The following is a 16695-nucleotide window of genomic DNA, read 5'->3' on the forward strand; positions in this document are numbered from 1 at the left end:
TGGCCCATATGTTAAATACTGATTTGGGCCCAGTCATAAAACATTCCTCTAAATATACATTTCCGAGTAAGGAAACCATTGTTTTGAAACAATCCTATGGATAACATTAAATAAAAACTTGGCCAGGTGATTATTTCTGAGAGTTGTTGCTGTTTTGAACCCAAAAATGGGATCTGTAGATCATATCTTCTCTGAAGAGAAATGTAGCTCTTTTCTTAATGCCTGGTCGAAGGTCTAGTACAGTCGCGAATAGCAAGCGTACATGTTACATCGAGGTACTGCAATAAAAGAACAAATAAAAGGTCCCCTCTCGGTCATTTCACACACTGCATGCTCTCTCATCTCTTCCTTTTTCTGAGCTCTATGGTGAGATGAAAAGGAAATTCAAGAAGTCAATTTTCATAACTTTTCATGATACGACGACCTTATACTAATGAGAACATTTTACTCTCGGATCGACAAGTACTTTCTTCATAAAAGTAAACACCAACTGATCGAAGATCATATTTTGATGAATTCATTTGAAGATCATATTTTGATGAATTCATTCTGCAACCTCAATTCAATTGTTCTTTCTTACACTTCATTTAATTTGTTGGCAGATATGAAAGATGGAACAAACCTGTGGGTGATACTCTGAAGATTATATAAGAAGGAGCCGATCATTAAAGTATTAAACAAACTATGAGAAATATTGTTATAGATGTTGGAAATATTAACAATATTAATCAAGAAACGAACAGAATGATAGAATCAATGTTGGAAATATTAACAATATTAATCAAGAAAACGAAGCGAGCGTAATGATAATCAACTTATCGGATCATCACATTGTGGCAATCTTTCGCCGGCGATTTATGCGCGCAAACGTCGTTTAGTACGTCATCCTAAGATTCCTTCCAAATACTTGCATTAGATATGAGAAGTTTGGAGTTTCAGACAAACAAAATTGCTTTAAATTGGAAGGAAAAGAAAACTTTCAAGAAAAAGAAGAGATGATTTTTTTGTTTTGTAATTCACCAAGAAGGATGATTAATATAGGCTGAAAATATGAAGGGGTCAAAGAGAATTAATGAGTCATTAACTCGACTATTAAAAAGATCTTAATGAGCCATTAACATGGCTATTCAAATAAACATTAAATCAGCCTTAAAATAAAAATTGAATATGAGAGGGGATAATTTATTTGTTCTTTGCATTACACGAGGTTATTTGCAAAGATAGATATTTAGCCCAAGTTTGTCTAGCTATTCGACGTTATTTGGCCATCCTTTGGCTGTGAGGTGTTCTTGCACGACCCTCTAATGATTGCTCGAGGCCAAAAATGACAAGTTGACGTACACATATAAATTAATATACAATATATTAAATCATCTCATCACGTTCTAATTCCATTTATTTTAAATGTTAGGTAATTTGTAGAATAAGTTAGTCATTCAATTTGAGGTAGATTCAAAGTTTGAAGTTTATGAGATTTTACAACTATGTCAAAGTAATATACACTAATAATAGATTTTATAATCAAAATCTATAAATATTTAATGAATTTTTTAACATATATGCTATACAACGATCGAAAGCTACTGGATTTACGTAAACACATAAGTTATAAGCTAATCCCGTATTTTTATTAATAAGCTATATTCATAATTTCATTACTAGCCACGTTTTTGTCATTACTAATATTTAAACATTTCGGCGCCGAGAAATGGAGAAGAATGAAAAACCTAATGGACAGGTGCTATTTTAGAAAGGCATGTTGCACATGGGATGCATTTAAAATTTTAAACAATTTGCAAATATAATAGACTGTATTTTCTGGTCATAAAAAACAGATTAGAACCGTAGAACTTATAGAAATAATAAAAAAGGAAGAACACGTAAACCCCATAAAATAGAAACCATATGATGAATTGTCATGTAGAATTTTTATACAAGAAATTTAAATATTTAATTTTAAATATATAAAATAATATTTGTATCTTTTTGTTTTTGTATACTGAAAAAAATAAGTAAAAGTTTAAATCATTAGTAGGTCTGGCTCAAATTTGTCACAAGAAAAAACTTTATTTCCTTGAATGACCCTAATTTACCTCCTTTCAGATATATTTAACAGTATTAATTTTGTTGACTTCCCAAATATTTACAATCTTTTACAGTAGCTCGAATAGCGTGATATGTATATCCTTCTCTTTGATAGCAATAAAACTCTTTTTTGGTATGCTAAAAAAATTAAAATTCTGAAAAATGTTTCATTAGTTACAAAATTTCTTCATATTTGTAGGCTTCATTTCCTTTAGCGCATTTTTCAAATTAAGAATTCTTTCTTCATATCAATATTCTTTATTTACCAAGAAATCTATATCTTCATTGGCTCCTTCCAGACATGTATAATATTGATATACCACAACCAATATGAGATGAGAATTGTGGTGGAATGATAAATATTTCATCCTTAATATTTTTTCTGGATCAAAATGAGTGTCCACTTAATTTTTATTTTCTAGTCTGATTAAAAAAGAGTGTTCACTTACCAAATCAAGAAAGAATTAACTTTATCTTTTCAGATTTATTTTTATAAAGTGTTAAGTGGTTAAATCTCAATGCCTATTTAATTAATAACATTTTAGTTAAATTATTTATTTTTTTCAGGAGTTAATATTTTCTTAAGGAGTGTACAAACGACTAAATGAACACTCTTTGAGGGAACAAGAGATTTTGGGTCCGTCTCCTGAATTCAAAGTCGATTGCCTTTTGCTAGGGAATGCGTTACTCCTAAGAGCCATTTGGACATGATTTGAAACCATGAGATGAAATCATGTTTGAACATGTAATTTGGATTTCTTAAGTTGAATTTTTTCTATAAACGTAAAAACCCCACAAGTTGTGAAAACTATCAAAACTTTCCCAATTCTTATACAATCATACCAAATGAGCGAGTCATAGCTCATAACAAAATTAATACGCTACTAGAAGGCCTTTCTAAAAAATACAATATCAATTGATCAAACTTTAGTTCAATAAAAATGAAAATTTAACAAGAATTATAATGTAACTACTCTTTAATATAATCCTCCCACATGGTACCAACATAAATAACGGCTGGTAGACGTTAATGAGGTTGGTAAATGATTGGTGGGAGTAATTGTTAAAAATATCTACCAACTTACGATTTTTTTTTTATAACATATAAACTTATGGTTCAAATTTTACGGCAAAGGCTCAAATATGCCCCTAACCTTTGCGAAATTTTACACATTTGCCCGTCGTTAAAAGGTTGGTACAAAGATGCCCCTAACGTTTTTTTTTTTTGGCCGTACATGCCCTTGAGTTAACGGAAAATATTGGAGGGCATATTTGTTCAGTTTCGCAAACGTTAGGGGCATATTTGAGCCTTTGAAATTCCTGAATATTATGGCACAAAATATCATTGCATTCCAAAACATAAAAAAACATTTGTAATTACAATCCATCCACCATTGTATTACATCAAAATTATACAACTAAAAGAGCAGATGCAATTACAAACATCTTTTAAAGACTGTTTTCACACAAGAGCATCATTTTCCCTTTTCAAAAGATTTTTTTTACTAATGATAATACCATTTTTATTTTTCAATTTGTTGTTCTTTCTGGATATTTTTTGACTTCTCAGTTCCAATATCTACACAATAATGGATGCAACAATTACCGCAATAAAACATAAACATAAAAAAGGAGATAACTTATATTAGACTTATGACACATGAAAAAATGTCTCCCGCGGTGCTCAAAATTTCGATAATAATAATAGAAAGAGTATCACATTTTAAGTATTTATACAGTTTCTTACATAACATTCAATGTGGTTTGGCTCTTTCGTGAATTTCACGCATAACTGAAAGTTAGTAGAGTTATTTGAAGTCCATAAGTGAGATGAGTGCGTAACTCCACGTCCACAATAGTCCCTTCCACAACTCCACATCCACAAACCCTTCCACAACCTATTTGAAGAACTCGGCCTTCCGACATTTCATAAAACAAGTGAAAGAATAAGAGAAAAAGTGAAGGGTTGTACGATAAGTGTGGAGTTGCAAAATGCGATTCTGATAAATTATTGGCTAGCATAAAGTGCACTACAAAAAAATCGAGAACTATTCTCGCCGTAATATTCAGGAATTTCAAAGGCTCAAATATGCCCCTAATGTTTGTGAAACTGAACAAATATGCCCTCCAATATTTTCCGTTAACTCAAGGGCATGTATGGCAAAAAAAAAAAATGTTAGGGGCATCTTTGCACCAACCTTTTAACGACGGGCAAATGTGTACAATTTCGCAAAGGTTAGGGGCATATTTGGACTTTAACCGCAAATTTTATATTTAAATTTTTTTGAAATCATGATTTGAAATCTCAACTCATGCATTTTGAATGATTTAGAATTTCATCTCATGAATCGTATATCCAAACGCTGATTTCATCTTATAATTTGAAATCATGATATGAATTCGCGCGGCCAAACTCCTACCTACTGTGGATTTTTCGACGTGTACTGAACTTAATTGGGTCCCATAAAAATACCAAACACGAGGTAAGAACAATAAAAGACACTCCTATATCACAGGGAGACTCTAGCTAGGGGACAAATCATGATTATAAAAGTAAACACAATTCAGCCAAAATGGTGTTAAGTGTGCTAAAATTACTTACTAAACAACCATAACAATCCCAATTTCCTACCAAATTTACTTCTAAATTCTAACAATCTCCATTTCTCTAATATATACTCTATAGTTCAATACCAAGTTCATCATTTCAGTAACTAACACACACAATTCATTCACAAACTCCAATGGGTGTTGTAAAAGCATCAATAGCTGATTTTACTATGACATTTATTGTTATATTTTGTACTTCAACAATTGGGATTTTCACTTACTTAATTTCATCTACTTTTGGAATTGCACAAGGAATTGCTTCTTTGTTTGTTACTACTGTGCTTGTTTTCGTGTTGTTCTTAATGTTTGGGATTATTGCTGATGCTTTGGGTGGTGCTGCTTTTAATCCTGCTGGAACGGCGGCGTTTTATGCTGCTGGTGTTGGAAAGGATACGCTATTCTCTGTTGCCACTCGATTTCCTGCTCAGGTATTTGATTTTTGAGTTATAATGAAAGTAGAGTTTTAAGGGCCTGTTTGGCCATGGATAATTTTCACTTTTTTTTTTTTTGAAATTGTTTGGATATAGAATTGTTACTATAATTTCCTGAAAGTTGAATTTCGGGAATCTGAAAAACTCCAAATACTTGTTTTCACATTTTTTTCATTTCAAATTACTCACAAAAATTTAAACATTTTTTCAAGTTGTATTCATGTCCAAACAAGATTTCAAAATGGTCCCTTTTGTTTGAGGATAGGTTCAAAATAGTCCCTTAAGTATGCATTCAGTAGTTTTAGTTATTTAAAGTTGTTAAAAGTTAACATTTTAGTCTCCGTTAAATATTGACTAAACTCTTGCCTGTTAGATTTGACAAACAATAGGAAAATAAAAGATTGTGCTATAAGCACCAAGAAAGTTCTATCAAATCATAAAATATGCAACACAAAAAATTACACTAGACACTAAAAATAATTTTTTAAAAATAGCAAAAATTAAACCTCAAGTAGTTGCACTAGACTCTAGAATTAAATTTAAAATATCAAAACTACAAAAATTATGCCTCTAAATGTGAGTTTCCGCTATTTTTTCCCCCAGTTTCCTTCAAATATAACATTTAAGTGTTAACATTTGAAAGCTTAAAAGACCAAAACTGTTAATGCATACTTAAGGAACTATTTTGAACAAACCCTCAAACATAAGTGACCGTTTTTGTCATTGTCTCGAGTTTTTAGTTTCTTTTTGGAATTATCCTCAATTTAAAGGTGAGGTTCTCTTCGCGATTTTACTTGGAAAAAAAAAAAAAGCTTAAGAACACGAATACATTAAGATCAATGACGGAACTAGAATTTTTACTAAGGGATCAAAATATAAATAAGTAAATATACGAAGAAATTAAGAGGGTTCAACACATAGTATGTATATATAATTTTTTTTTTGTGTATTTATATAGTATGATTTTTCGGAGAAGTGCCCTTGGATGCATGTAACTCCCCGTTTCAAGATTGTGTATATTTTGTTCGTAAGATACACACTGATCACGTGAATAAAATGTTGTGTGTTAAATATATCTTGAAAACGGTTAGATATGTAAAAAGTTCCTCACGAAGAAGAAGTGTGTAAATAGAATATGACTACACAATTTATTAAGCCAAGTCCCACCAAGAATCCAAGATGGTAAGATGGTTCATGCCGTCAAGTCAAGGAATTTAATGAAACATTACTACCAAACAAAATAGGATTCAAATAATATGAAACAACTAAAACCATCCAATCCCATGCTGATGTCCTAATCCTTATTAAAATACTCATCAATATTGGTTTTACATAGTTAGGAATCTTCACTATATCAAAATTAAATTAAACATCTAAACCCCATACAATAGGAATCTATAATAAATGAGGAAAGGCCCAAAGTTGTGTATTTACCGTTTGAAATTGTTCAATTTTATCTTCCGTTATATTGATTTATTTATACTCTTGTCATAAGTAAATCATGTTGTGTTTGCCTTTGTCGTTTAAGGAAGTTTCAACGTAAAATTAGTGGACTCTACTTATCCTAATTCTTCAAGATTTTTTTTTTGAAAAAAAAAAAATTACCTCTCAACTTTTATTATGATCCGAAATGAGATTCTTAACGACCGGTTGATGTGAGATTAAAATCTTAATGGGGGACAAAATTGCTTAATTTCGGATAAAACATGGGCAAATTCCACCCTTTTTCATAATAAATTATCACGTAGAATATCAAAAGTTTGAGTGTTTGATTTTAAAATATAAATAAAAAATAACTAAATCATATTTATGGTAGCGAAACTCTAGGGGACAAATCATTATGGGAAACAACAAGATAACCCAAAATAGAATAAGAATATAAAATTAAGTAATTAATAATAATCCATATTCTTCTAATCCAACAAGATAACGGGTGGCAAATTAAGCCATTAACAATCCCAAATATACTTCTAATCAATCTCTATTTCTCTTTCAAATATATATTAGGTTGATCATCACCATATCATTCTTCTTCTCTTTAATATAACAATTCACAAAAGTTCCAAAGATTGTTGTATTTTCAATCTTGAAAAAAAATGGGTGCTGTAAAAGCAGCTTTGGGTGATTTTGTGTTAACATTGATGTGGGTATTTTGTTCATCAACCCTTGGGGTTTGCACTTTCCTTATTGCTTCTGCTTTTGGGATTGCACAAGGAATGGCTTCATTGTTTATTACTACTGTGCTTCTTTTTGTGTTGTTTTTTGTGTTTGGTATAATTGGTGATGCTTTGGGTGGTGCTGCTTTTAATCCTGCTGGTACTGCAGCTTTTTATGCTGCTGGTGTTGGAAAAGATTCTCTCTTCTCTGTTGCCACCAGATTTCCTGCTCAGGTTCTTGTTTTTCTTTCAAAGTTTCTGTTTTTAAAGTGAATTTTATGAATCCTTTTAGGGGTCTAGTTGTTATCTATTTATATGGTTGATTTTGTTGAGCTTAAATGGAAAAACATGGTTAGTGAGGATTCGTATAGCGACTGAGGATTCATATAGCCGACCCCAACTTGTTTGTTTGGGACGCTGTTGTTTATTTCTTGCTCAGGTTCTTGTTTTTGTTTTGAAGATTCTGCTTTTTAAATGAATTTTATGAATCCTTTTAGGGGTCTAGTTATTATGTATTTATATGGTTGATTTTCATTGAATTTTGAGTTAGAGCTTAAATGGAAAAACATTGTCTGTGAAGATTCGTATAGCTACGGAGGATTCATATAGCGGACCCCGACTTGTTTGTTTGGGACGCTGTTGTTTATTTCCTGCTCAGGTTCTTGTTTTTGTTTCAAAGTTTTTTTTTTTTTTTTTTTTTTTTTTTTGGAGTGAATCTTTTGTGGGTCCAGTTGTTATGTGTTAATATGGTTGATTTTGATTGAATTTTGAGTTAGAGCTTAATGGAGAAACATGTTTAGTGAGGATTCATATACCCGATTTGCTGCTCAGGTTCTTGTTTTTGTTTCATTGTTTCTACCTTTTTTAAGTGAATCTTTTGTGGGTCCAGTTGTGATGTGTTTATATGGTTGATTTTGCTTGAATTTTGAGTTGGAGCTTAAAAAGGATTCATATACCCGATTTGCTGCTCAGGTTCTTGTTTTTGTTTCATACTTTTCAATGATTTGTGCTTTCCACTTTTAAAGTGAATTTTTTTGAACCCTTTTCTGGGTCCAGTTGCTACGTAGGTCTTTAATTTTTGCCCTTCAGCAATTTTCGCGCAGTATAAGTATAGATTTCACTCGGCATAGTTTAGATTATATCACCCAAGTAATGCCGGACCCAACAAAACTTTCGAACTCCACGTCAAATTCCATAAAAGCCTGACTTATGCTGAGGGAACTTAATTCCTACTGAATTTATGCTGAGCGAAGCAAAAGTTCAGTTTCCTAAAATAAAAATATTACAGAACTTATACCGAGCGTAGCAGGGGAAAAAATTAAAGACCATAGATATGAGGAGCAAAAATTAAAGACCAGTGCGTTTGAAGGGAAATCCCTGCAAAAACTTCTGTTGATATATCATTTTTTGCTTGAATTTTGAGTTGAGCTTAAAGAGAGAAACATGGTCAGTGAGGATTCGTGTAACTGACCCTAACTTCTTTGTTTGGGTTGCTGTTGTTTATTTTGCTTGATTTTTCTGAATGCTTTTTTTGGGTCCAGTTATGTATTTACATGGTTGATTTTGATTGAATTTTGAGTTGACCTTAAATGGAGAAACATGGTTAATAAGTATTCATATACGCAATCCAACTTGTTTGGGACAGAGGCCTAGCTGTTGTTTATTTTGCTTGAATTTTTGAGTAATAATGGAATTAGAGTTTTAATTTTCTGGAAAATCAACCGCTCCCGAAGTCCGAAACTAGTTGGATTTGTCTATATGAAGCTGTAAAAGACATGCTTCTCTCTTTTCTAACATAGGTTGAATCCTTCTTTTTGGCAAGTGTTTAGAGGTTGAGTCCATTTTTTTTTTTTTGACAGATAGGCAAATAGGGAATATGCAAATTTGCCTCGGACTACTACATTCTGGTTATCCCCAATAACTTGCCAGACCTTATAGAGTGAGAGCTTCCTTTTTGAAGAGAGGAGAATATCAGCAAAAATAACTCCTGTCAAAACTGATATAGGATAGGCTAAGCTAGGTGTAGCCCGCTGTCTATACGGTTTTGCTTAAATTTGTCATGGTGGGGTGACTATTATAGTGGCAGGGTGCTATCGTACATTTGTACTAATAGATGGTGCTGAGAAATCTGTTTGATATAGAAAGGTCATCATGTCTAATGATTTTAAGTTGCCCGTTAACCTAACCCTTCCCTCCTTAACCTAACCTTCCCTCTTTTATCCAGGCATCAAGATCACCTATACGAAGCTCAGATTACCAGTGTTTGGTTTTCCATTAGAACACACAATATTATTTGTAAAATCCAAGATAGAGCACCTAAAGTTCAATTTTCATGGCACGCCTTACACCGTTTCTGTGATTATCAAAAAAGTCTTACAGTATTTCATTAAAAGTTGGAGAGTTCTCCACAATAACTGCTAAAACTTCAAATTCAAGAATCCATCCATGTCTGATATCTTGAAAATATTTATATATCGTCTTTGAACTGTCACAGGCTGCTGGCGCAGTTGCTGGTGCACTAGCAATATTGGAGGTTATTCCTACGCAGTACAAGCACATGCTAGGTGGGCCTTCCTTGAAAGTTGACTTGCACAATGGAGCCATTGCTGAGGGAATCTTGACTTTCGGAATGACCTTTCTGGTCTTTCTCATTGTCCTGAAGGGTCCTAAAAATGCACTTCTAAAGAATTGGTTACTTGCAATGTCAACTGTTACCATGGTAGTTGCAGGTTCAAAATACACCGGACCTTCTATGAATCCAGCCAATGTAAGTACTAGCTCTTTTTGCTGTTCTTAGATCTTGGAGCTTATTATATTGCTTAATGTATGAACTTCTTATCTGCTCTAGGCCTTTTTACTACTGTTTGTTTGACCTTAATGTATAAAGAGAATTTGTAACTTTTCTCGTGCATTTGTGTTTGGCTGTCTTTATAGCCTATTTGGTCGAACTCGCTAGCTAGATTGGATGGTTGCATTTACTTTTGACATTAGCGAGCCTGAATTAGTTCCAGCCATATGAGGTCAAAATGGTGGCTTGACTTGCAATAGAAAGGGGAAAACTTAGATACAATTACTTAAAATCAAGATATGCCTAAGCATAGACTTTGTTAATTTATAACAATTGTTTCAATACCCGTAAGATATAATCTAACTTCTTCTTGAAGCAAGGCCCTTTCCAACTCTCAAAATACCTGCCCTTGGAATCCAGAGTTATGATAGATCTTCACTCGCATCTTAAATTTCTTTAACCTGCCCCCAAACTTTGCCTTGGTTTGGACCTATTTCATTTGACCGGAAAAGGACCACTTAAATTAAGTCATTTTTTGGTGATCTTTCCATTTTAACCCAGGTTTTTTATTTGCCTGTTATTGATTTTATTTTTTGTGACAAAAAAAATGGGATGCTTTTATGGAGATGTACTCCACTGGATTTAGTAATGGTTTGTTTGGTTGGAGTGTGATGCAAGATTCTCCGAAATTGATTTTTTGCATAGACCATGTGCAAGCAATGAAGGAGCTTTCTTTCCTCTTCAGGTGTATCTGTCCTTATTTGGTTGAATAACCTTCAACTAGAGCAGAAAGTTTGTCTTTAAGATGCAATCTTTTTAACTTAGCTATAATGTAACTTGCTCTTTTCATTATACTCATTATTCTTAATTGCAGTAATTCTTAGTCTTACGAAAGAGTCTTAAGCTGGTCAGTTACATGAAAAAATAAATCCTTTTACATTGACAAGAATGGATTCCCTGGTTGTAGTCCCAAACTACAACATATTAGGAGCCTATTTGGATGGGCTTAAAAAAAGCAGCTTATAAGCTGAAAACAAGAAAAATAAAAAAAAAATTGGGGTAGCCCAACTTACTAACCCAACTTTTTTTTTTTTTTTTTGGCTTATAAGCTGTTATAAGCTGCTTTTTTAAGGTAAGCCAAACGGGCCAACTTATTTTTTTGGGTTTATTTTAAGTACAAAATAGCTTATAAGCTGGCCAACCAAACAATCAAAAAAGCTGAAAACAGCTTATAAGCTTATAAGCTGTTTTCAGCAACTTATAAGCTAAGCCAAATGGGCTCTAGGACTATATGCCTTCCAATCTGAACTATTTTAATTTTTGGAACATTACCTATTTGAACCCTGATATTTGTCCTCATTCTAATGGAATTAGATGACGACAGAAAATGGATTTAGACAAACAATACATACCATCTGTCATTTAGTCTGAACTATGCCATCTGTCAATCTGTGCAAATCATATTTCTTGGCATTTACTTGTAAAAAAAATAAAAATAAAAAAAAAATCATATTTCTTGGTTGTACCTGGGCAGTGATTTGCTGTTGCCTTTTATAGGTAGCTGTGTCACACGACGTAAATCTCTATTTGCAGTAACTTTAATTAACTGTTAGTTTCCTTATTGGTTACTTTTGCCTTGCCTTCAACCTAAAATAGTTCTCCTTGCATGTGAACTTATGTAGCTTGACCACTAGTTTTAGGTCATTGCATTAAGTAAAGATTGGCTTTCTCAAGGAATGAGGTTTTTCTTTTCATCAACATTAATTTTATATGCAAGCAAACTTAAAAAACATCCTTTGTTGTACTGATTTTGGTACAACAACAACAACAACAACAACATACCCAGTGTAATCCTACAGTTTTGGTACTCTAAAACGATAATAATTGGTGACCGTTAGATGAGATATTGTCACTTGTCGACACTTTTAAATAAACGGAATGCTATCCATATTCATAGTAAATTTAGAACCACAAACACCCCCCAACTCTGAAACTTTTTGGGTAAGTATATATCAAATGAAATTTTGAATTCTGCAAGGAATTCAAAGTGTATCAAATATTTTGTAGTATCCCAAAATGGAGACTATTTCTTGTCGAGAAGTGATATTTTCTAATTGAATACATACTATTATATGTATAGAAACTGCTGTAGCAATTTATTTGTTTTTCTTTTTGCCTGCATGAGTTCTTAACGAGTTCATAAGAGAGCTGATTATCTGCTATACATTTGCAGGCATTTGGTTGGGCGTACATAAATAACATGCACAACACATGGGAGCAGTTTTACGTCTACTGGATCTGTCCCTTCGTAGGAGCAATAATGGCTGCATGGACTTTCCGTGCTGTCTTTCCACCTCCTCCAGTAAAGCAGAGGCCTCAGAAGAAAAAGCGAAATTGAGATAGAATGTTCTGCTTCAATTGCTTCATTAATGTAGGTTGTGCTGTGGTTGAAGTATGCCACCGTTAAAGTTGAAAGCCGTTCTTAACTTCTAATGTGGAATCATAATGTATTCCTTTTGGATTTGTTCGAATTGTTAATAAACCCCGTATTTCACATTGATCCTAATTCAAGCAACTATTAGTGCAAAAACTTAGTTGTCCAAAGTTGGATGCCCTTGAATATGTTCTTTTATGCTTTCTTTAGATGCCTCTTTTTTGCTGTTTGAATGGTGCTTTGTGAATTAAATTGGGTGATTCTTTCGATAGTACTTGCATATTTTATCAAGTTTAACAAGGATCACATCTGGGCCTTTTGCCCTTTAACTAAGTTCAGTCAGGTGAAAGTTGGAATAATCTTTTAAAAAGTACCAGTAAGGTATGGTCAATTATACGTATCATGAAGGTCATGGATGCATACTCAATTGCTTTAACAAATGATGTTAAGTCAGAATTTGGTCATAGCTGAGAGATTCTGCCGGTAAATGGTTTTTCTTTTACTTTAATTTTTCAGAGCTCAAATTTTTCAGAGCTCAACTTTAGCTCACGGAGGACATGAACTTTGATAGGAGGATGTGTAGGTGAATTACCTGTTGTCTCTTTAGCCTCGGTTATCTTATTATCTTGTTATTGTCTCTTCTTGTTGCTACTGCATCTTTTTCATCGTTCTTTGAGCCAAGGGTCTTATCAGAAACAACCTCTCTATCTTCTCAAAGTAGGGATAAAGTTTGCATACACACTACTTTCCTCAAACCCCACTTGTGAGATTCCACTGGGTTTGTTGTTGTATATGCATCACCATTCTCAAGGTCATCCAAACAAAGCCAATATCCACTCGTAAGTAACAAACCTATTGAATATAAAAATGACGTATCGTTAGATCTGCATGGTTTGTGACCACTCGTTAATTCATATTGTTAATTTGAAAAGGTGGTAAGTAACTTGTTACAAAAGATCAATACAACATTGACGGTTGAACCTGGAAAATGGATATGCTTTTGAATGCAAGCATATTACACTTTAGTTTGAGGTGATCCACAGTAGCTAAAACAATTTAAAGGAATTCTGCAACAAGAGGAAGCTCTCGTATTAGATTTAGCCCCCGTTTGGCCATAAGAATTATTCACTTTATTCCGGAATTTTTTTTTTACTTTTTTCTGGAATCAGCGTTTGGCCATGAGAATTCCGAATACAACTTGAAGTTGTATTCCGGAATACCAAAAACTCAAAAAACTTGTTTTTCAAAAAAATTTCACTTTTCACTTTTTTTACAACTATATTTCACCAAAAACTACAATTTCAAAAATTATGGCCAAACACAACTCCAACTCCAAAATTCCAAAAAAAAAAGTGATTTTTTTTTTCATATCTATGGACAAACGGGGCCTTAGACAGGCCTGATAGCGCTTGTTTACTGCTTTCTTGTGTTACATCAAAGTGAAATTTGTTACCACAGCTCAATGGTTCAAACAATAGGTATACAAGTTATATAAATTGCTTTATCCATTCTTTTTTTCTGAAGGGATCCATGTATATAGTAGCAAGATGCATCTGCTACATATGGCGTTGATACCAATGTAAAATTCTGAGAACAATCAACTCTTTTAAATTTAATTGGTATTCTCCATTGAACCTTCAAGAATTAGGAAAATTACATGTATTGATAGTGCAAGTCTAGCTAGCAGAGAAGTACAAGACTAATGCCAAATGCCTAGAATAACAGATATGGTTAAAAGTAGTAGTAGAACACCATCTCCTCCTGGGAGGATCCCTAACCTGTCAAAAATTAACACCAGATAAAATGTTAGCAGAATTTCATGCTATTGTTTTTGCGGTGTCTTAGACAACATATAATGAGTTGAAATAATAATTGTTTCTAATTTCTATAGTATGGTGCATTATTTTTCTTTTTTCATACTCTTTTTTAGTGGTACTACGGTCAGACCTCTCCACAACAGCCATGTTTTTAGTGGAACATCTTTCATGTTATGTTACTATTATATGTTCTCTATAACAACATTTCAGTATAGCAGCCAAACTATATCGGGACAAACGATGTTGGGATAGAGAGGTTTGACTGTACTATTGGCATACCTGAGTTTTCTCCTGTACTGATAAATGTATGTCATCACCGGGGGAAGGATGCCAAACAGAAAGCAGTTCGCGTAAATCCCAGCAAAATCAAGAGCTCTTGAAAATGTTGAAGGAAAGAAAGAACCAATGAGAACTGGTAAAGCTAGTACAAAAGGCATCACAATGCTTTGCAAAGATTTGAAACCATATTCCTTTCTAACTTCTGAAGCATCATAAGAGACTTTCCCTGCATTTCCAAGATTTTGCCTCAACCTGAAACTGGCTGAACCAACTTTTCCTACTCTAGATGGACTAGAATTAGTAAAGATCAAATCCAAGGTATCGATAACCTGCTTCGGGAAGCTAACAGCATATCCTATCAAGCTAGTGGCCAATGCTGAAAATGCAAAACCTTGAACTGCTGGTAGAGCAGAGGAATTAACAGACAGCAAGAGCGATATCGGATCACTCGACACAAATGAACCATTGTTCCCAGAAAGTCCCAAAACAATCAAATTCCATGATACAACCATAACTAAAGGAATAACCCCACCTAGAATTATTGCTTTTCTAGCATCATGAACAGTGTTTCCAGCAATTTTACAAATGAATGGTGTAATTACATGGAACCCCATTGTAAGTACAGCCACAGGAATAGCAGGCAAGACTGAGGAAAATCTCCAAGAAGCAAATCCAAAGGAATCAAGAATACTCATTCTCCCAACAAATAGTCCAATTACTACTAATGCTGTAATGGAGAAAAGCATTATAATGCATAGGCACCTGTTTGTCACATCAATAACCTTAAAAGGTAACAAACATAGAACTATCCCAACTAGTGATGGAAATATCCCATTTGCAAGAATAGGATTGATTTTAGGAAACCACTGAGAAATTATTGAACCAATGCCAGAAACACAAGCTACCAACAAAGCAAAAGTTAGTGAAGCATAAACCAAAGCAACAAAAGATCCAATTTTGCTGCCTAATGCCTTAGTTGCAAGACTAGTGAAGCTAACTTCATCAACCCCATCTTCTTCCATTGCTGCAAAACTAAGCTCAGCTACAAGAATAATAGAGGAAATGACATAAACCCAAGTCAATAAAAGGGATATAGTTGATGGAAGTGGACCAGATTTTACAGTTAATGCAGGTAATCCCAACATTCCTGGCCCTACAGCTGTACCAATAACCAAACTTACAGCACCCCAAAAGCTTTTTTCTTTAGCCACTTCAATTTTTTTTTCAAGATTGCAACTTTCTTGAGCCACTTCAAATTTTTGTTCAAGATTGCAACTTTCACTAGCTGCATCTAAAGAGACAGCTAAAGATTTGTGCTTTACACACCTAAATGTATGTAGACATAGATTTTTATCTATATTTATGCCCTTAGTGGGCTTATAGAGTAGTTGCTTAAAGCTTGGAACTTTTAAGCTTTTCCCATGAGCTATATACTCAGTATGAGAACTATGGTGTCTCAAAAATTGAATCTTGAAATGCTGTGAAAGAAGCATTGTCAGATTCCCAACTTTTTTTTTTTCAAGAATCCTTCAAGACTCCACCTTTGATTTAGCTCCTAGTCCTTTGCATTGGGTTAAAAAAGAACAATCCTATCCCTTATTTATCAGTGTAAAAATGAGTTTCTTAGATTGCAGTTGACAAGTAACATAGAAAAAAAAGTTTTTTCAATGGATTTTTTTTTATCAGTAGTAATAAAATACAAGAAATGGGGTTGTGAGGAAAAAGGGAAAAGATTGAAAAAGTAAATGAAAAGGTGTTTGAAATGAGTTCTGACTGATTCCTGCTTCCAGAAGAAGGGCCCCTTAGAGCTGAATATTCAGGCGGCGGTATGACAAATACTAGTATGTGAGGGTTTCATTTTTTGCCTAAGCACGTGTAGGGGTGTTCATGGTTCGGTTTGGGTCGGTTATAAATCATAACCAAACCAATTTAATCGGTTTTTAAATGTCTAAAACCATAACCAAACCAAGTAAAATAATAACCACCTGGTTTTGGTTATTGTCGGTTTGTCTTTGCTTTTTCAATTTACGACTACCGCGACAATTCAAATATCTCTCTACATTCTTCAAATTTCTTATGAAGCTCTTTTTTCTCA

The 16695-nt window shown here is 33.5% G+C and overlaps 2 protein-coding genes and 1 long non-coding RNA gene across 4 annotated transcripts; 1 reads left to right on the forward strand and 2 right to left on the reverse strand.

Moving 5' to 3' along the window:
- Window positions 1-4645: 4645 nt before the first annotated feature.
- Window positions 4646-12795, forward strand: LOC132041639 (aquaporin SIP1-2-like). Of its 2 annotated transcripts, none has more exons than XM_059432342.1 (3): window positions 4646-5123; window positions 9777-10049; window positions 12304-12795. In XM_059432342.1, the coding sequence occupies exons 1-3, from the start codon at window positions 4830-4832 to the stop codon at window positions 12466-12468; spliced, it is 732 nt and encodes a 243-aa protein (XP_059288325.1). In that variant the 5' UTR covers window positions 4646-4829; the 3' UTR covers window positions 12469-12795. The 2 variants fall into 2 exon arrangements, with proteins under 2 accessions (XP_059288325.1, XP_059288324.1); XM_059432341.1 differs by lacking the exon at window positions 4646-5123 and adding an exon at window positions 7026-7516.
- Window positions 7773-8909, reverse strand: LOC132041640 (uncharacterized). The gene is made up of 3 exons (XR_009411179.1): window positions 8867-8909; window positions 8098-8218; window positions 7773-7872 (listed from the first exon to the last, which is right to left on the reverse strand). It is a non-coding gene; the product is annotated as an uncharacterized LOC132041640 (long non-coding RNA).
- A 1338-nt stretch (window positions 12796-14133) lies between the features above and the next one.
- On the reverse strand, window positions 14134-16463 carry LOC132041637 (uncharacterized). The gene is made up of 2 exons (XM_059432339.1): window positions 14601-16463; window positions 14134-14282 (listed from the first exon to the last, which is right to left on the reverse strand). Exons 1-2 carry the CDS (start codon window positions 16091-16093, stop codon window positions 14204-14206), a joined length of 1572 nt encoding a protein of 523 aa, XP_059288322.1. The 5' UTR covers window positions 16094-16463; the 3' UTR covers window positions 14134-14203.
- Window positions 16464-16695: the final 232 nt, after the last annotated feature.

The sequence above is a fragment of the Lycium ferocissimum genome, unplaced genomic scaffold (genome assembly GCF_029784015.1).
Source record: "Lycium ferocissimum isolate CSIRO_LF1 unplaced genomic scaffold, AGI_CSIRO_Lferr_CH_V1 ctg11, whole genome shotgun sequence".
Lineage (NCBI taxonomy): Eukaryota > Viridiplantae > Streptophyta > Magnoliopsida > Solanales > Solanaceae > Lycium > Lycium ferocissimum.